The sequence below is a fragment of the Gorilla gorilla genome, chromosome 5 (assembly GCF_029281585.2).
Source record: "Gorilla gorilla gorilla isolate KB3781 chromosome 5, NHGRI_mGorGor1-v2.1_pri, whole genome shotgun sequence".
Taxonomy (NCBI): domain Eukaryota; kingdom Metazoa; phylum Chordata; class Mammalia; order Primates; family Hominidae; genus Gorilla; species Gorilla gorilla.
The window spans coordinates 154,232,640-154,253,321 of record NC_073229.2 but is presented as its reverse complement, the minus strand read 5'-3'; the positions used below and the strand labels follow the sequence as shown (position 1 = coordinate 154,253,321).

The following is a 20,682-nucleotide window of genomic DNA, read 5'->3' as shown; positions in this document are numbered from 1 at the left end:
TTTTAAAATAGATACACCTCTGGCTCAAGGGAGGGAGCAAGGAGAAGGCTAGCATAGGAGGAAACACATTTTTTAAAGTACTCTCAGTAATATATGTATGTATAATTGACTTGGTCATTTTTTCCTGAAAAATTTCATACAGATACCTTAAAATACTAAAAAAAAAAAAAAAAAAAAAAAGTATCTGTTGGTCTGTTCCTTATGTTAAGGAACACAGTATGGCAAAGCCTATAGAATCAGACAGACATGGGTTCAAATCCTGGTTCGACCACTTTGAAGCTGTGTGGTCACAGTTTTTAAAGTACTCTCAGTAATATATTAGACTGAGATATATATTCATATATTTGGCTTGGTAATTTTTTTCCTGAGAAATTTCACAGAGATACCTTGAAATACTAAAAAAAAAAAAAAAAACCACACACACACAAGTATCTGTTGGTCTGTTCCTTATGGCAAGGGCTATGGCATCAGACAGACACTGGTTCAAATCCGGGTTCTACCACTTTGAAGCTGTGTGGTCTTGTATCCATCACTTCATCACTCTGAGCCTCAGTTCCCTAACCTACACAACAGAGCTTGAGAAAAACCACAACATGCACAGGATTCTTATAAAGATTAAATGAAATAATGCACACAAAACAGTAAGCACCATGCCTGGCATGAAATACAACCAATGGCAGTTTTTCCTCATTTTAAATCCCCATAATCACCATTTTATTTTAAAAATAAAGGACGAGGCAAAGCTTACCTCCGCGACGGTGAGGACACAGTACACAGACTGATGCTCGGGATCCACGCCTTCTAATTTCATGCCAACTTTGAATCCATTTTTGTTATATGGAAAGGATTGATGCTAAAATGCAAAATGACAGCAGTTTTAGTCCCTTATCCCAAAGGCCTATTTAAAGATGTAAATAGTTACCATTTTAAAAATAAAGACTATTTAACCAAATACATAACTTCTAAAAATCCAAAGAAAAAGAAATCAATAAATAACCCACTGAAAAAATGGACCAAGGCTATAAATAGGTCCCAGGAAAGGAAATGTAATGCCATATACCCTTTGTCTTTTACATATTTGAATAGATGCTCGACCTCATGCAGAAGAGACATACAAAGTAAAATTACACTATGTTTCACCTATCAGGCTGATAAAGATCAAAAAGTTTAACAACACTGTGTTGGTAAAGCTGTAGGAAAACAGACACACGCATACATCACTAGGAAGAATGAAAATTGGTACAACTTCTAGCAATTTCATAAAATCAATCAAAAAATTCTTTTTGATACAACAATTCTAACTCTAGGAAATTGTCCAAGAGATTCTCACACATGTGAAAAATGACTGGTATAGAAGATTATTCACTAAAGCATAGAGCAAAAGATTTGAAAGTATACATGTATGTATGTGCAAATCAATAGGGAGGAACGTAAATTATTACAGAACAGGCCTAAGATGGAATACTATGTATTGCTATAAAAGAATGGTGAAGAGATTCATGACTCAGATAGAATCATCTTCAAACTGTCAAGTGAAACAAAAAAAGCAAAGTCCAAAAAGTATACAACATATGTTACCATAAGGGAAGGATCTGTGTATATATATATCGCTTATATGAACATATAATTTTCCAGGAAGGGAATATAAGCACTGGTAACACTGGTTACTTCAGGAGAGGCAAATCTGGTGCCTGGGGGGCAGGGCTATGAGAGACATTCTTTATACTATTGTAGTACTTTTATATTTTGAATCACATGCATTCATTACTGATTCAAGGAATTAGCTACATTTAAACTTTTTTTTTAATGTGAAAAAGTCTCTTCTCTAAAGGACCAAAGCTACAGAAAATAATTACAGAGAACAAGTTTATATGTAATTACTACTATATTTAAATTAAATCTTCTTCATGCAGATGTAATCGTCCTAACATTTACTATTCATCACTTTTTAAAAGCTTGCTATGTTCATACCTACATAAAAATATATCTATGGCAAATTAATTACATACCACGATTAAATATAATGAAATAATTTAAACCAAGGGTCAGCAAACTCCAGTCTGTGGGTCAAAGCCAGTGCACCATGAGTTTTTGTAAACAATCTTACTGGAACATAGCGATGCCCACTTGTCTACCTATTCTCTATGGCTGCTTTTGTGCTACGACGACCTAACTGAGTCATTGCAACAGAGACCACGTGCTCTGAAATGCCTAACATATTTACTATCTGGCCCTTTACCAAAAAAGTTTACCAACCCTTGTTTTTCTATATGTGTTTTGTTTGTCTGTTTAGAGACAGGGTCTTGCTCTGTTGTCCAGGCTGGAGTGCAGTGGCAGGATTGTAGCTCACTGCAACTTTGAACACCACGCTCCTCTATATTTTTAATTTTTTTTTTTTTTTTTTTTAGAGGCCGGGTCTCACTATGTTGCTCAGACTGATCTCGAACTCCTGGCCTCAAGTGGTCCTACTGCCTCAACTTCCCAAAGTGATGAGACTGCAGGCAGGCATGTGCCACCACACCAGGACCCCAACTCTTGGTTTAGTCCAGGGACATCAACTGCTACTCAGAACTACATCTGATATCTATATTGTTAACTGATTTTAAATCACTTATGATAAAACACTTTTATTATAGCTAATATAATATAGTGACCCATTTTTAGATGTTTTGCTGTGATAATATGTAAATCGTAGTAACTCATTTTTAATCTCTCAAAGCCACAATGTTGACATGAAATTTCCTAACATTTTTTCTTCATCTGCTAGTTTTTCGTGGTAGTATTAGTATCTCTGTTAAAATTCATGATCGCAAGCCCATAAGATGTTGAGAAAGAAGAGCACACGTGTGTCAGTGTGCACCCACACATGTGGCACATGTGTGGCACATGGGAGGTACGCACAAGTCAATGTTCACTGCCCTCCATATAAACACACGCATGAAAACTGTATGCTGAGAAAATGATCCCAAGTCAAATTTCAGTGGAAACAACAATCGTAATTCAGGCTGGTATCCCAGCTCCTGCGCCCTTACAGATCATGTCTCTAGAAGGGCCCGTACCTCCTTGAACAGCTTCGCCGGCACTGCCACCGCTTTCTCCTCTTCCAGGTAGGATGCCCAGCACCATGCTTTCTTTCCTTTAGGAGGCAAACCTGAAAGGCAAGCAAGACTGAAATGACAGAATTTCCAAATCTAAGCCAGCAGTGATGCATCTGTGAACTCACATGTCCCTGACTGATACTCTGCCTGGCTCTTCTCTGACTTCCAGGACTGGTATCTCTCAGTCTCTCTTCCTGGCTCATCTTCCCAAGAACCAAGATAAAAAGTGAACTGTGGTTTGCACCTACAGTGAGGAGGGTAGAAGATGGAAGTGGAAGTACTTAGAATAAAGGAAGAAGACAGCAGGAAGTCAAAACAAAACACTACCACAGAAGCTACAGGAAGAGAGAACTTCTAGAAGCAGGATGCTCAAAAAATTTTCCCTAAGAGATCAAGAAGTTGAGGACTATGGAAAGGCCAGTGCATTGAGTGGCTGCTAATCCTGAAAAGGAAGGAAAACAATCAATATAGTGAGAAGCAGATTTTTAGGTGCAAAAAGAATACATAAGTGATAAAAATAATAAAGGCAGTTAATATTAGTTTTACATATTTTGGATTAATTTGACAAATACTGGAAATGAAGGAAAAATGTAATAGCCTGATGGGTAGCAAAGCTGAGAGAAAGGTACTTTGGGGATGAGACTGGAACAGGCCAAGGTAGAGTATACAAAGAGAAGAAAAAAATCGGAAAACTTAAGGAAAAAATGTGACTGAAGGAACAAGGTCCCAGTAGAGCCAGGGGCCTGGAAGTTCATCCGGGGTAAAAAAGAAGGGCAGGGGAAATGATGGTGAAAGAAACAGACATTTGGAGGCAGAGTGCAGAGGAACTGAGGAATTTACACCCTTCATCTCAGTGATGTAAAATAGAAGGTCATCTCTGAGAAGACAAAAGTTAAGCTGTGTGCCTGGGGCAGGTGGGGCTATTTCCAGTTTTTTGAGGAATTAACAGAACAAGGCTAGAATGCACCCCGGCACTGAGGAGAAGCACCTGGTTCATGGCCCTGGTTTGTCGGGACAGTATGACTGACTGTGCAGGCTGCAAGCTGAGGCAGGCAAGGGGATAGAGCCTTGTGGGGGACATCCCCCAGGGCCTCTATGGAAGTGACCCAAGGTCCACACAGAATAAGCAGAAAAGTACATCAAGACAAATACTAAAGGGAAGGGCTTCAGGGCCGGTTTCCTCCTGGAAATAAAATGCTGCCTGAGGAACAATGAAACAAACAAAAAAAAGGGCCAGGCACAGTGGCTCACGCCTGAAATCCCAGCACTTTGGGAGGTAGACACGGGCAGATGGCTTGAGGTCAGGAGTTCGAGACCAGCCTGGCCAATATGATGAAACCCCATCTCTACTAAAAATACAAAAATTAGCCAGGCATGGTGGTGCACACCTGTAATCCCAGCTACTTGGGAGGCTGTGGCAGGGGAATCACATGAACCCAGGAGGTGGAGGCTGCTGTGAGCCGAGATTGCGCCACCATACTTCAGCCTGGGTGACAGAGTGAGAATCCATCTCGAAAAGAGAGGGGAGGGGAGGGGAGGGGAGGGGAGGGGAGGGAAGGGAAGGGAAGGGGAGGGGACAGAAGGGAAGGGAAGGGAAGAGAAGAGATAAGAGATGAAAAGAGAAGGCAAAAAACAGGTTCCACGCCAGGAGCTCGTGTTTTGAGAGGGAACATTAAAAACCTAAAACTGTGGGAAATGAACAAGAACAGAGGTTTTATAGAGAAGCAGAGGCAGGAAACACCTACTTGAGGGGAACATAGAGAGAGAGAGAAAGAGAGAGGGAGAGAGGGATGGAGGGAGGGGGAGAGAGAGAGGGAGGGAGGGAGACAGGGAGAGGCGGAGACAGAGAGGGAGGGAGAGAGGGAGAGAAGGAGGGAGGGAGAAAGGGAGGGAGAGAGGGAGAGAGGGAGGGAGAGACGGAGAGAGGGAGAGAGGGAGAGAGGGAGGGAGGGAGGAAGGAAGGAAGACAGTTCTCATGCTTACCCAGAAACCACTTGAAAGTTATGAATTTTCATTTTTTTCCTTATCCTCAAAATCTCAAATCTTTATTGACCAAACTGAATCAAAGAAAATCCTGAAGTAATATTTTAAGTGGCATGACTAAAATTTCCACCTGTGTGAACCATTTCCAATTTCATAAAGTTACAAGTAAGACTTTATTTTCATCAGCTCACCCTGCTTTAATACAGCCGAATCCCCTCGTCTTTTCCTCCGTGCTCTCTGCGAACCCCTCAGGATTCTTACATCTTGTTTGTTCTCCTACAAAAAGAAAGGAAAATTATGACTTTAAAGTTCAAGAAATTGGCACCAGTGAATAGTTAGAGAGCTGTCAGAAAGCACTTTTTCTGCTCTTTTCTTCAGTTTTACTTTGTAACTTTTAAGGAAAGTAAGAATATAGTTCATCTGAAAACTGTGTTGCTTTTGGCCTGAGGTTATTACAAAGTAAGACCGTATCCATGTGTTACCAGTTGGAAGGGCATGGACACCGCTCCCCGCTCCTTGAAACACTTTCTGCTCTCAGCTGCGTGACCACTCTGCTCTGATTTTCCTCACGCCTTACTGGCCCCTCTTTGTCTCCTCTGCTGATGTCTCCTCCAATCCAGTTCCCTTCTCTACTCTTTCTAGCCCCTTTCCCTGGGTTTTCAAGGTCATCTTATATAGGCCAGATACTCCCAATCCACATCCTCAGCTTCCTCTCCCTGACTCCATGTGGCTGTAGACAAATGCCTACTTGGGATCTTCACCTGGATGGTTAATCAGCATCTCAAACCCATCATTGCCAAAGGACTCTGTGTTCTGCACTCCACCCTCATCTTCCCATTCTCAGTAAGAGACAGGGTTATCCAGCCAATTGTTAAAGCCAAAATTCTAAGCTTTATCCCTGATTTTTCTCTTTTCCTCACACACTCTGACAACCCTACCTCTAACATTGATTCCCAAATCCACGGACTTCCATCATCTTCAGCCTTCTTACGTTGTCTACTGCAATAAACTCCTAACTGGTTTCCCTGATTCCACTCAGGGCTACAGTGGTCATTTAAAACATACATCATATCAAAGCATTCCCTTGTCTTAACTTTCCAGAGGCTTCCCCTGACACTCAGAATACAATGAACACCCTCGACTCTTGTTTACCATAAAACCCTACATGCCCTGGACTACACATACCTCTTCAACTTCATCTTACTCCACCCTCTCCTAAACCAGTGACCACACTTCCTTTTATTTCCTCGAACAAAACATGCTGTGCAAGTTCTTACCTTAAGGACTTTCCTCTGGAAGTTCTACTACCCAGAAGACGCCTCACTCTCAACTTCACATAGCTGACTCCTCTTCATTCATCAGATCACACTGTTCATGCCATCGTCTTTGAGAGGGCTCCCTGACAACCCAACCTAAAGTAGTCAGCCAATCCTAATGCCCTATTTTAATTCTCAACGTAGCACTTATCACTAGGTGACATTTCTCCTGTTCATTTTGTTTGTAGATTAAATACCCCCTAAACAAGAATGCAGTGTCTCTGCCAGGAGAGACTCTATGTCATCTATTTGTCTTATGCATCCCTGTATTCTCAGCTCCTAGAACAGTGACTCCCAAGTAACAGTCGTACAATACCGATCTTAACGGAAACACTTCCAGATCTCAAAGTTCCCTTTTCCTATAAAACTATTAATAGATGCCTTTAGGAATATGATATTTATGTTTTAATTCACACATTTTGAATGGCTTTTCCCCAAATATACCTGATATTTGTGTGCCATTTTTTAACCACTCAGATAGTTTTTTTTGTTTTTTTTTTTTTGAGACACAGTCTCGCTCTGTCGCCCAGGCTGGAGTGCAGTGGTGCAATCTCAGCTCACTGCAAGCTCCGCCTCCCAGGTTCACGCCATTCTCCTGCCTCAGCCTCCCGAGTAGCTGGGCCTACAGGAGCCTGCCACCACGCCTACCTAATTTTTTGTATTTTTAGTAAAGAAGGAGTTTCACCAGGTTAGCCAGGATGGTCTCGATCTCCTGACCTCGTGATCTGCCGGCCTCGGCCTCCCAAAGTGCTGGGATTACAGGCATGAGCCACCACGCCCGGCCCACTCAGATAGTTTTATGAGATCTGTCTGCAATTTAATGAAATGAGATTGGCATTGTGTTGTCAAGAGGAATTTAAGATTCATCTACAAGATTGAAGGTTTTTAAATGTTCCCTTTCACCCTAGCACTAAATTTCAGGACATCCCACTTTTTCACCCTGAGAGAACGATACTGTTGTTTATGATTCCCATTTTGAGATCAGGACAGCAAGGCACACAGAGGCCATGTAACTTACTGACACTAACACAGATAGTCCTGGAACCCACATTTGAACTCAGTGGGCTCCAGAGCAGTGCTTGTGACTGTGATGCTACCCATTAAAGATGCATCCCTGTGCTCCTGGTGTCAGGCAGATGCACTCACCATTTCATCATCTCTCTCTTCTCCATCCTCCTTGGGGTCAGCTTTCAGAGATAATTTTGGTTTTTTCTTCCGACTACACTTAGGATCTTCTTCCTCATTGTCTTCTTCTACGTCCCTTTCTTCCTTCTGATCTCTGCTGTGTTTATAAACCCAAAATAGTGACAAGAGACAATACCTATCAAACATCTACTTGTTGATTATCAATGCAACAATCATTAAAAAAAAATCACCCTCCAAAGGAAAAATCTTTAACTACCAGGAGAAATCTGTAGGCATGAGAATATCATATATCAGGAACACTGAAAACAACTATTACATACGACATCTGTCTGTCAGGGCAGAAAATGAAAATTACCTTATATATTAATTTCAAAAGGGGGCCAGCAATATGTATGAAATAGGTTCTAACAAGTTATTTGTCTGTCACATCTACCATCTATACTAATAAAAGAATTGATTATTTAGAGATATTTGTTTCCAGGGTCAAACAAGGATCTAGCAGTTATTAAGAATGACAAATCCAATTGAAAAAAGGCTAAGTGTAACATTGTGAAACATTAGTTAGCCAAGAAAAACCAGACAGTTCCAGCTGGGTGCAGTGGCTCACACCTTTAATCCCAGCATTTTGGGAGGCTGAGGCAGGTGGATCATGAGGTCAGGATATTGAGACCATCCTGGCTAACATGGTAAAACCCCGTCTCTACTAAAATAGAAAAAACTAGCTGGGTGTGGTGGCGTGCGCCTGTAGTCCCAGCTACTCGGGAGGCTGAGGCAGGTGAATTGCTTGAACCTGGGAATGTGGAGGTTGCAGTGAGCCAAGATCGCGCCACTGCACTCCAGCCTGGCGACAGAACAAGACTTCATCTCAAAAAAAAAAAAAAGAAAAAGAAAACATTTCCCAAGCCTGTGCTGATTAAAATACATGGGAAATGCCACTGAAATATAAATGTCCAGTCATTTCTTTGTAGTATACAATGATATGCAAGAAAAACACCTTCTTGGTGATAAGCTGAACTTTGTCAGACTGTCCCCAAATGGGAAGGTCACACACCACTACCAGTTACAGCTGATGCCTCTGTCTCATAATCCTCAGTCCACACCTTGAGATCATCAGTGACCCAACTCACTACACTCTTCCCTATGGCCATTTCCATTCAGCTGATTATGAATCAGTGGAAGCTTTATGCCATAGGTGGAGTTTTAACCGAGTTACCTAAGAATTCCCAAAATATAAACAAAACTATGTTTCTATAAATGTCAGTGTCATCGAAATGTGTATATAGCCCAGAAAAAACTAAATACTCTTAGCTGAAGACAATCAAATGAATGGAAATGGAAGACTGAAGGCAGAGGCAGAGGCTGTTTTGCAGGCAGAATATTAGTAATACAACTCAGACCAGGCATGACAGACATCACCAGGTCCCATATAGGGGTTAGGGCCCATGTGGCCCTAAAGGAAAAGTCTCTGGGAAAAAGGTATCAATAGGTGATCAATGTCAGAGAGCATAAAACTTCTATATTCTCAGGCACCATGACTTTGGAATCTAAAACTCAATTTATAGATGGAATGGGGCAAAAACCTACTTATCTTTGATGTGCCGAGCACAATTCTGGCTGCAATAGTTTCCTCCAGAAAGACACTCATCTACGTTGCCATACTGACAACAGTTCTCACAGAACTGAAGCCCTTCTACTTTCACTGGATCCTTCAACCTGAAAGGCATCCCAGTCTTCTCTGAAAAGACTAGAAGATGAAAAGAAGAAATGCAAATTACAACCATGACAGAAGACATTCTAAAATACAATCAAACTTTTTCTTCTAATAATTTTGTTAGCAACACAATAAAGAATAGTGTTTGCTGAATGAATGAATGATCAAATGATAGTGTTTTGGGGGGGTATGGGCTCTGTAAAAATCACTCAAGTCATTCAAATAATGAAAAAATATTCTGCAGAAAGGATAAAAGCTTGCCCAAGGCTTTTTCTACACAGTTCAAAGTAAAATGAAGAAAATTTCACTAGTCACTAAATTCAGAAGACACATGTATCGATCTATAGAAACTTCTTCTATATTTGTATCTTTCAGAAAATTTCAAAGGATCTTCTTTTATTTCACATTTATAATCTTTTGATGAATGATTTTGTTTTACTTAATTGGCTAAATCAACATCTCATCTATTACGCTTTCAATGTAGTACATTTCCTGACTCATAGCTATCCAAATTGTGTAGAAACTCGCATTTCCTTTTGCCCGAATTGTTAGGCTAATCATTCATTCAGCTAACAGTTATTAGGCACCAATTTATTCTAGACATTAATAATGACAGTAGAGACCTTGCCCAAGAGAGCTCACAGTCTAGAAGAAAAGAGAGGCAAGAAAACCAGTATTTATAATAAAATGTGATACATGCAATACTAGAGGCATAAACAAGGTCCAGAAGTAGTACAGAAGTAGTGATTCATTCAGCCTGGGGTAAGGTCAGAGAAGGATTTTCTGATAGAAAGCCTCAACAGGGTTTTGAAGGCCAAAGAGGAATTTACCAACTGGACAAAGAGAGAAATGGCATTTGAGCCAGAAAAAGCCGTATGAGTAAAGGCAAGAAAGCATGAAACCACATGATGTGTTGGGAAAATTACACGTAATTCTGTGCTGCTGGCACTGCCAGAACACAACATACAAAGAAGGAAACAGAGACTGAGGAGACAAAGCGAGCAGGTAGGTGCAGGCACCCAGATCTTTGTATGTTCTGCTAAAAAGGCAATGAGAAATCAGTGAAGTGTCAGATAAGCAATCTACGTTAAGTTCCTCTGGCTTCAAGGTGCAGGACCAATTGGAAGGGGGTAAAATTAGAAGTAGAGTGACATCTGCAATAGTTCAGATGAGAGTTGAGAAGAGCCTACATTAAGGCCGTGGCAAAGATGATAGATAGAAAAGGCCAGATCTGAGACATATTAGGAAATAAAAATCAAGAGGTATAAGTAACAGGATATGGGGATGGGAAGAACAAATTCAGGATGACTCCTATGTTTCTTGCTTGTCCACTGGGTGGATGGTGCTATTATCAACTGAAATATGGGTTAGGGAAGAAAGAGCAGGTTTGTGGGGAGGGGAGAAAGAAATAGAAAATGAATTGCATTTCAGACATGTGGAGTTTGAGGTACCTGTGGGACATCCAGGTGGAGATGTCCAGTAGGCAGGTGGAAATACGGGCCTGGAGCTCGGGGGAGAGGTCGGGGCTGGAGATGTAGATTTAGGAGTCATCAGCATATAGGTGTTAGTTACAACCATCGGAGTAGATGAGAAAAAAAGTGGCAGGCTTTTGGCTAAATCACCTGTGTAGGCTACAACATGGATTTACTTAATTTCCAACTAACCTTGTGCTACTACAGATCTGGCATTAGGAAAGAAGACAGTTTATAGTTATTTTAAAATATAAATGCTGGCTCCTATCAGTTTCATTATAGAAATTTACCTAATGACATGAGGCACAAAAATTACCCGGGGCCTTCAAAGTTCCACCCTATTATAAAACTTTAGATATTCTTATTTCAAATCTTTCAAAAGCAAGAAACAAAATGCAGATGACCCATCCTTACCTTCTTGAGCAGTTGGTACCATCCAAGTGGTGGTAGCAGTTGCTTTTTTAACATTTTCCATCTCATTCTCATCTGTAATAACTTCCAGGGCTCCAAACTCATTTACCCGAAACTAGCAACAACACAGCAGAAAGAGGCAAAATTTAAAAAGTGCTCAGGAAAGTCATTAATTATTTAATGGCTGACACATATAGTCTTCAAGCAAATTAATTACATGATAAAAGTTAATTTAGACAATTATATCCTGATACGCCTCCCACCAATACTAAGACCTTTGCATTTTACTAATTTTGGAATTCAAGGAAGGAGAACAGAACAAAGCAGCAAGGTCTGTTGAAGGATACCAATGACGCTGCTCTGCCCTGTCCTATAGAGTTGGCAGCTTACTTGATAGGCTATCATTTCAAACACACTTTGTGAGTGTGTGTGTGTGTGTGTGTGTGTTTTAACTAAGACTTATTTTTTCTTACGTCATATTTTTTATTTAAAAATCACGTTTAGTAAAAGGAGAATTACTCTTTTCCCAGGAATCAACTTGTCTTGCCCAAGCTCACCCAGTTCAGAAAGAAGGAATATTCCTATGCCAGAAATAATGGCCTGGACATCCTTCTCCTTACAATCCAAGAAGTGAGCACAGAAGGCTGAAGCCTGAGCCACGTGACCCCAGTGCCACATTTCCTCTTTCTTTCACTGCTCTTTAGAATTCTGCATTATCTTCACTTGTAGCCCTGTAAAATAACTGGAAATTTCTCTGGGACCTGAACAAGTAGTCTACTAGCTACATGCCGATTTTATCACTAAAAAGCAAGAGCATCTTGACTTCATGGACATTCCATTCCAAATACTGAAAATTTCCTTTCACCTGACAGCACACTTCAAATAAAGTATGTTTCTACAACAACCTGGTTGTACTGTGTGTGTGTTGAAGGCTTAGCCATTACCTAAGTGTGGAGACCTTGTTCTCTCTGAAACAGTGAGGTTTACTCACACATTCATGGGTTTCAAGCAGTTTTCTGTATTCCTTCTGTTTTTCCATAAAACAGAATAACATTAGGGACCCACTAATTTTAGCAGGTGATGAAAAAGCTAGAAAGCTCAAAATTCAAAAGGATAGTAAGATGTTTCAGATCTTTCACAGAAATTATGAGCAAATTATGAGTATTTAAGCAAGGCCCTCCATTTGCCAATCCAAAAAAATCGATTTAGTCAACACGCCAATAGAATTATTTATTTTACTAAACTACATTCTAAACTGCAAGTTGGAAAACTCTTCAACAAAAAGTATCAATAATTATTCTTTCTATCAGGGGAAAACAGCACCTTAAACAATGTTCTATGCATAGTCCACAGTTATTAAATGGTTTCTAGACTAAACGTGTGGAAATGGTTAAGGAATGTGAGAATGTCTTCTCCCTACTATGTATTCCAGATACCAGTTCCCAGGTAATATGTGAGTACTATACCAAGTGTGTATACCAAAATGTCAATGTAGGAAGAGGTAAAAGTTTATTTAGAAGTAAAAGAGCTAAAAATAACTTTACTTTTAGAAAAAGAAATCTTTAAAAAAACGTTTTCAATGATCACTTTCAAGACAGAATATTTCAAAATAAGGCTGACAGTACCATCTGCTGGGCAAGAGCAGAAAAAACAAGCTACCATGATAATTATTAATTAATGATATTAAAGAATGTGATAAAAAATCAATTTGAATTAAAATTCAAAAACAACAGGCACAAGCTTGACAATGCACTTCAGGTAATTTGACTTTTATCATATGTCACTGATGTTAATTTATGCTTATTTGACAACCACAAAATGTAAGAAATAGCATCAAACATTTACATTAAACAGAAAGTCTCCCATGGCTTAAGTTTTGAAATTGCTGTAAAACAGCAAACCACCCTCCATTTCAAAGACTGAGAAAGAAAACACCACTGACTGAAATCTCCAAGTCAGAACTCAGAACTATGACACCTGGAAGCTTCAGGTTCAAATACTTTCAAAGTTAAAAGGAAAGATTCCCACAATGCAACCTTCAATCCCAGTCAGCTTTTCTTTCTCCTAAAATGTACTGCCAGTAACTGACCTACAGTCTAAGTACAAAGTAAAGATGCAATGTCACTTCGGGGCACAGTTCACTCTTGTAAGCCAGAGATCCACAGATGGACTTTGAGGGTTGATTAATCCCATAAAATATATGCAAAATTATGATTGTGCATATACAGCTTTCTGGGGACAAGATTCATAGTTTTCAAGGCATACTATAAGCCTGAAAAAAAATAAAGAATATCTGCTCTTACCAAAGTTGCTTATCTCAAAAATTAAATACCTCAAAACATTTTCAAAATATTCTGTCATATGCAAAAACATATAGGGATCAAATTTTTCTCTGATTTCTCAATTTGGGCTTACTGTGTCTTCCACAACATTGCTATGATAGAAAATGTTAGACCACAAAGGTTGATAGGTCCTGCTAACATTACTGAAGTCCTACAGACAGAATTCCAGAAAGACTGATACATTTCCAATAAAACACCCAGGTTCTGAAATTGTTGATGCTTTTACAAATGGTTTTGGAATGATGGAAACTTCACCTTTGTTTATATTTCTTTAAATCATTAGTTCTTTTAACCTAGAGAGCTAAAATATGTATAAAAACTTGCCACATGGCTCCACTCTACAACCAAGAAAGTCAAAATTATAAACTTTACAAGAGGGATTTAATATTAAGCAAACAAAACACATCTGCTAACTTTTTCTGCATGTGGATATATCCAGGTCAATCAGAAAACATTTATGCCTGAAATATATAAGGGACTGCACATGTTTTGTTTGGCTTGAACTACCTTTAATTGATTCAACTCTCTTTTTTATTTTTGATTGTAGAGTCAAAGGATCTTTTGCCTATATTTGCCTGATTTAATAATAAATCATTAGAAGACACTGTTGAGGTTATTTTCATTTTATTACCTTCAATGCTGAGATTTGAATCGACTTACCAGTGTGTTTTAAGGGCAAAGATGTTTGATAACTAAATTGTTTTCAACATTAATCAAAGCAAGGCAAAAACCGTGTATTAAGAGTGCGGTGAATTTTACTGTTGGGTTTCTGCCTGCTACTGCAGGCAGGGTCTTGCTCTTGGCTAACTGGCAATTATTCTTACTAGATAAGATGCTGTCCTCTCAGGAGTGTATCTGCATTTTACTGAGAGACTCTGAAAGACATTATGACCCAGAGGAATAATTCTCTGTAAATTTCAGACATCATTAGAAGTTCAGGTAGGGAAACTGCTCAGGTATGGGAAGCCCTACCATGTCCCTCTGCACTGCCACTTAGTTACCTCCCTGTTCTTACAGCTGGCGCTGAGACATTAATCTACAAATACGAATTTGCATTTTAAAAGGACAAACTAGGCATTGGTAAAGTTTCCAAAGCTTGCTTAGGCAAAAGTGTTTTAATGACTATAATATTTTCAAGAATGTCAGTGGACACTTGCTGTTTCTCCCTTAACACTCTGTACCTTCTTAAGCTACTCCCTCTTCTGGAAGCCCTTCTCCTTCCCTTCCTCCCTAAAGTATTCATGGAGACTCCTACATATTTCCAGGCACCTGAAGCGCAAATGACTTCTGCTTTTCAAAGCCTTCCTGATCCCTCCAGCTGAAATAAATTTTTACCTCCTCTAAATTCCTGTAAAATTTTCCTTGCATCTCTTTTGATATGAAGGTGTTTTCTCTCTTTAGAAAGCAGTATAGCAGTGGTAAGATAATCCATTTTAAATATCAGAAAAGCCTGGTTTTGAGACCCCTGCCAGTAACTGACCTAAACAAGTGAATTAACTACTCCAGGCCTCCATTTCCCCATCTGTTAACTGACAAGAGAGACAAAAACTATCTTAAAAAGGGTAAAATAAAAGAATTAAATAAAAAGATGCAGGTAGAGTGTCCAGCAGAGAGTACGTTCTCTATTCTTTCCCCTACTGCACCCAGAGATGTCTGTGCTCTGTTTATGTAAGCATTCGATAGCCCAGTGTGGAGAAAGGATTCCAGCAACAGGGAACATAACAAGGGCCCAGCGTGTGAAGGCTTCAACTAGTGGTTTGGGCTGGGTAGAAAACAAGAGTGGCAGTAGGGGTGAAATGAGACATGGCCAGAGAGGAAAGCAGAGGCCAGACCACCAAAAAACTCTTGTGGTAAACTTAAGGGGCTTGAACTTCACCAAAAAGATTCGGGCAACTGCTAAAAAATGTGAAGAAGAAGGGTGTAACTTGACTGGGTAGCGATCATGGGGATTTTACAGGAAAAGTTATTTCAAAACAGCAAAAACTGAGGCATACAAAAACCTGTTCCCATGATAAGAAATTGACTTCTATAGATTTGCTGACTATATTAACTGAATTAACTTTAGCCTAGGAAATCTAGATGCCTCTACCCACTGAAACATAGAAGCCTAGGTAGGATAAAATAGGCAAAGAATGATGTGAGAGAAAATTTCATGATTCATTCAAAGTTCTTTCTAATATCCTAATTTTGTGAAAAATCAATTTCTTAATCAGATTTCTCAAGCAACTTGGATTTTAAGTAGGAAGCAAGTGAATCAGAAATCTTCAGTAATATAATCAATTGGGTCACTTCTGAATCTTTCAGATAAAAACGGTCATAAAGTAAAAGAAAATGACATTTAAATTATTTTTAAGGGAGGTATCAAACTGTCTACAGTACATGAATTGGATACATGGCAATTACCCAGATAATTAGATGGGTCTGAAAGTCATTATCAAATAACTCAGATGATAATACCCACTAAATGGCTTAATTACCTGATTACCTTAATACAAGTAATAGGTTAATTTCTAAAACTCATTGCTTAGAAAACCTTAAAGCAACACAGATTTCTTAGGGATGGAAACTTCACTCTATTGTTAAAAGCTAACTGAAAAAAACTTACAAATTTCACCATCCACGTGACAGTTTTTTTTTAAAAAGCGATTGAGAGGAAAACGGATAAAAACACACAAGGGAAATAAAGGAGTAAAGCAATTAAAAATGGCACTGTACATAGTAAGTCACAAAGCCAGAAAAAATACAATTCGTTAAGTGTTCTCTATTATTTTTTTCAATCCTCAAAACCACCTTATCACATAGATTCTAATATCCTCAATTTTACAGATAAGGCTTCCAAAACTTAGGCAATTGAAATAATTTGACAAAGCTTGGGTAGCTATTATGTAGTTGACATGACCAGTTTGAGAAACAGTTTTTCTTTCTCAAAAATGTTCAGCAACCTTTCTCTGTCATATCTTATCCAGATGAATATTTGGAGAATGTTAGCGTAAGTAAAACGCTTGGCATTCAATTAATTCCTAATTTACTGCAGAAGAAACTTGACCGAAAGAGATTAACTGGCTTATTCAAGGTCATACAGAGCTAAAACTGAAAACCCAATCTCCTCTCCAGATTCTACTAAACCTCAGTGCAACATTTTTGTTAAACTAAACTCAGAGGTGTTGGCACATTACACTTAATTAAACCCAACCCAACTAAAATCTAAGTATTTTTCCAATGACAGGCAGATTGTCCAAATCTCACCACTGAGGATGAGCTAGGGCAGGCTTGGCTAGGACACTTGTCAAGCAGCCACTAAAAGGGACTAGATTCCAGGAAGCCTAAATAATGGAGCAAGAATTTCTATTCAAGACAGCCTACAATACCAATCATTTGAGAGGTAAGCCCAGCAATGGCCTGTTGGGGAGATGCGAAGTTCAAATACCTGAACGATCAAGTGCAAACACGAAGTCTAAAGGGCCACAGACCGGTTCAAGGTTCCAGAGATAGGATCAGAGCAAAAGTAAATTAGAAATGAGAGATGGGGGTAGTTGGTTTCCCAGATCGGTGCTTGCGCAACCATGTTTCATGGGACAACAGAAGTGGTCCTGGAATAGGTTTGGGGTTACTGGGAAAAGGAGGCAGGGCAAGGTTATACAAAAGCAGCAGACTGAAGTATTGCTCTCCAAAGAGTTCTCATCTATACTAAGGCAGACGGATTTACAGGAAGAACCCGATTTTGAACAAGTCATTATATAAAAATCCATATTTACAGTATAATTAATTTAAGAGAGGTGAATAATCCTATTTATTCAATACTTTAACATTATCCAGTTTTTAAATGAGAACTCTAGGACACAGAGATTGTGGCTATTCACTTAAAGTTACAAAGCCCATTAACTACAAAATCAAAAAAGATAGCTCTTCTAAGTCTGCCATTTCTGCATTTATAGGCTGTCATGATAAGAGTCAAAACTGAGATGATCCTTCTTGAAACTATAAATCAATTTCTGCGAAATAAGCACATACTGCAGAAACATTCCTTACTCCCCTTATCCAAGTGACAAAGGCTCTGCCATTCCATCAGCATTTCAAATTGTCTTGCAAATTTATTGTGGAGGTCTAAGCATCATCTAAAACCCACACCACTATGATTAATGCTTTTAATTTTTATTTCACATATGTATCCAATTTTAAGTAAGCATACGCACAGATGCACACACACATAATTGTATGTAATAAAGAGGGTTTACCTTTAAGTCACTTCCTGGTAACGTGCCCACTCCATCTTTCCAGTCCATAACACTGAACACATCAAACTCTTGACCACTTGTGCTAGAGGCAGATTCAGTCATGATTTATTTTTTAACCTGAAAGGGGAAAAGAAGGCATATCACTAAATATTCCACATGGAAATCTGTTTTTAATTTAGTACTCGTTAGTTCAGTTTCCCTTAATTACATAATTTTCTTGATCACAATATCCCATATCCCTGGATCTAAATACAACTACTTCAAAAATATTAACACTTTTTTCCTAGTACGATCCTTGGAAAAGTATAGAGAAAAAATATTAATAAAAATGTCTTAGTTAAAAAGTGTTATGGTAAACATTTTCTATTCATAAACAAAAGAAATTCATTTATTCAAGGCATATTCACTTAAAACAAAAAGTCATAATGCCATATGGATAGAATTCCTTGCCTGTAAGTAGTTTTCTGTTTTAAGACACTGGAAAAAAGTAGGTATGGATAAATGATAATCTGCCAATTTGTTATTCTAGGAAATAGGAAAACAGTCTCAAAATGTACAGCAAATACCCATAAAAAGGCTCTGTTAAGATAACTAATTTGGCTACCTAAATTGTGATAAAATTTCTAATTTTCATTTTTTAAAAAAATTGGAAAACAAATTTCCATAATCACATCATTGGTTGTGGTATTGATATTGTTGTTCTAAGACTGTTGTCTTTGTAACATGAGAAAAACAAATAAGTAATTATGTTGGTATCATAGACAACTGATGAAAGATTGATGGGTCCTAAATTTGAATGGAGGTATCAGTATGAATTCATGATGTGTTTTATCTTTAGAAATATGTGTATTTTCTACTTTTGTCCACTGAAAGAATCTAGAAACAATCATCAATCAACAGTAATGAGCAGTCTAGCTTCAGACTGTGGTGTCTAAATACCATTTCTCACAATTCTCCCCATAGAAGAAGCTGATTTCTGCTCAATAGCAGGAAATGTCCAAGATGAAACTGAAACATCTTGTCAAACAAGAAAGCAAAGAAGCTATCAAAGACAACAGAAGTCATATCCAAAGAATTCAAGAGCCAACCTGAATAGGCCCCTTCTTCTGGCCCCTTTCTTCTGGCCAAAGAAAGGCAAAGTAGTATCCTGACTATCCTTACTAATTTTAGCTGCAGTGAACTGAAACACATCAGATAAACTGAAATCCACAAGTTCATAATGACATTCAAAGCAAACAAATAAACCAAGAACACCTCACTGATCACCTTTTCAGGATTCAAGAAAACCAACTCACTATTTGGAAAAGGAAACATGGATTTATCCTGCCTTTCCAATGTGATCTGTATGTTAGAGTAACCATATCGTTGGGCAGATAAAGTTTCCCCTTAGAAAGAATTCCAGCTAATAAGTGAAGAAGGAATGATAGAATATTATAATGTGTAACCTTTAATAAATTAATGGTTCTAGGCAACAACCATCAATGGCTGCCAGGAATGCAAACCCAACACTATCTATGAAGCAGCCTTGCCAGTAAAAAACAAAATCAAACCTAATCTGATCAAGTCTATTTATAGGAGCTATCAGAGAAAGAAAGCCTGTTGTTAAATCACACCACAAAGATATAAGGAAGAAAATCCAGATTACCAGAAACTCTTTAGCAGCATTTCTCAAAGCATGCATTCCTCAAGGGTCTCTGAGCCCCTTTCAAAAGGTCCAAAAAGTCGACTATTTTCGTAAAAATACTCACACATTCTTTGCCTTCTTCACTGTGTCAACATTTGCACTGATAGTGCAAAACCATGAGAGGATAAAATTGCCGGTGCAGTGGCATCAACTGTAGTAGCAGCCATTGCATTCTTCCCCACCATGCATGCACAGTAAATAAATGTCAATTTCACTAAAGACCATTATGGATGAAGTAAAAATAATAAATGTTATTAAGTCTTGACATCTGAATATACAGCTTTTTAATATTGTGTGATGAAATGGGAAGTACTTTGACATGCCAAAGTACCATGGATGCAAGCTCCTGGTTTTTAACGGAATGCCTTTTTCACTTAACAAGCTATGTTTATTCGGGTTTGGATATCTGGTAAATATTTTGTCAAAAATTAATGAAGTGGGCCTGTCACATGAAAGAAAACACTAACAGTATTTGTAGCTACCAATTAAATTTGAACCTTCAAGAGAAAAATCAGGATTTTGTAACACTTACAAGCATCACCATGAGCTTGCCAGCTTCCAGATGGCTAAAGACTTTTCTAAGGCAGTGGATGGGTGGTGATAGTAATGGATGTGATGTTTAAAATATTTCATAATGAAATATGTCAACACTTGGGAGATCTGCCTAACTCGGTTAAGCAAAATTTTCAAAATGACCAACACATGATGGTACAAAATTATGCATAGGTAAATGATCCATTTAAAGTGCAAGATGGACCAACAGATTTTTTTTTTTTTTTTTTTTTTTTGAGACAGAGTTTCGCTGTTGTCGTCCAGGCTGGAGAGTACAATGGCATGATCTAGGCTCACTGCAACCTCCGCCTCCCGGGTTCAAGCAATTCTCCTGCCTCAGCCTCCTCAGTATCTGGGATTATAGGCGCCCACCACCACACCTGACTAATTTTTTGCATTTTTAGTAGAGACAGGGTTTCACCATGTTGGCCAGGCTGGTCTTGAACTCCTGACCTCAAGTGATCCGCCTGCCTCAGCCTCCCAAAGTGCTGGGATTACAGGCATGAGCCACTGCACCTAGCCCCAACAGATTTTAATGTAACAGATTATGATTCATAATTGATAAGGTTCATTGGTAAGGTTTCAAACTGCACACTGCAAATAATCTTTAAGAAACTACCACCATCTGTCAAGTTTTAGTGTGGTAACTAAGAATGTTCACTATTAAATGAAAAGTCTATTAAAATATTCCTTCCTTTTCCAACCTCATACATGCATGAAACCAGATTTTCT

The 20,682-nt window shown here is 38.7% G+C and overlaps 1 protein-coding gene across 30 annotated transcripts in view; it reads right to left on the bottom strand.

The window, feature by feature from the left end:
- L3MBTL3 (L3MBTL histone methyl-lysine binding protein 3) overlaps positions 1 to 20,682 on the bottom strand; it is a 123,360-nt gene that overhangs the window by 81,027 nt on the left and 21,651 nt on the right. For 9 of the 30 annotated variants that reach the window (XM_031012582.3, XM_063707851.1, XM_055391642.2 and 6 more), the window contains exons 3-10: positions 17,715 to 17,831; positions 11,141 to 11,252; positions 10,706 to 10,780; positions 9,128 to 9,287; positions 7,544 to 7,679; positions 5,273 to 5,357; positions 3,060 to 3,151; positions 749 to 853 (exon numbers count right to left, since the gene is read on the bottom strand). In XM_031012582.3, the coding sequence (XP_030868442.1) occupies positions 749 to 853; positions 3,060 to 3,151; positions 5,273 to 5,357; positions 7,544 to 7,679; positions 9,128 to 9,287; positions 10,706 to 10,780; positions 11,141 to 11,252; positions 17,715 to 17,816 (867 nt within the window). In that variant the 5' untranslated portion in view covers positions 17,817 to 17,831. The remainder of the gene's footprint in view (positions 1 to 748; positions 854 to 3,059; positions 3,152 to 5,272; positions 5,358 to 7,543; positions 7,680 to 9,127; positions 9,288 to 10,705; positions 10,781 to 11,140; positions 11,253 to 17,714; positions 17,832 to 20,682) is intronic. The other 21 variants (XM_055391654.2, XM_063707855.1, XM_055391653.2 and 18 more) reach the window with 3 other exon arrangements.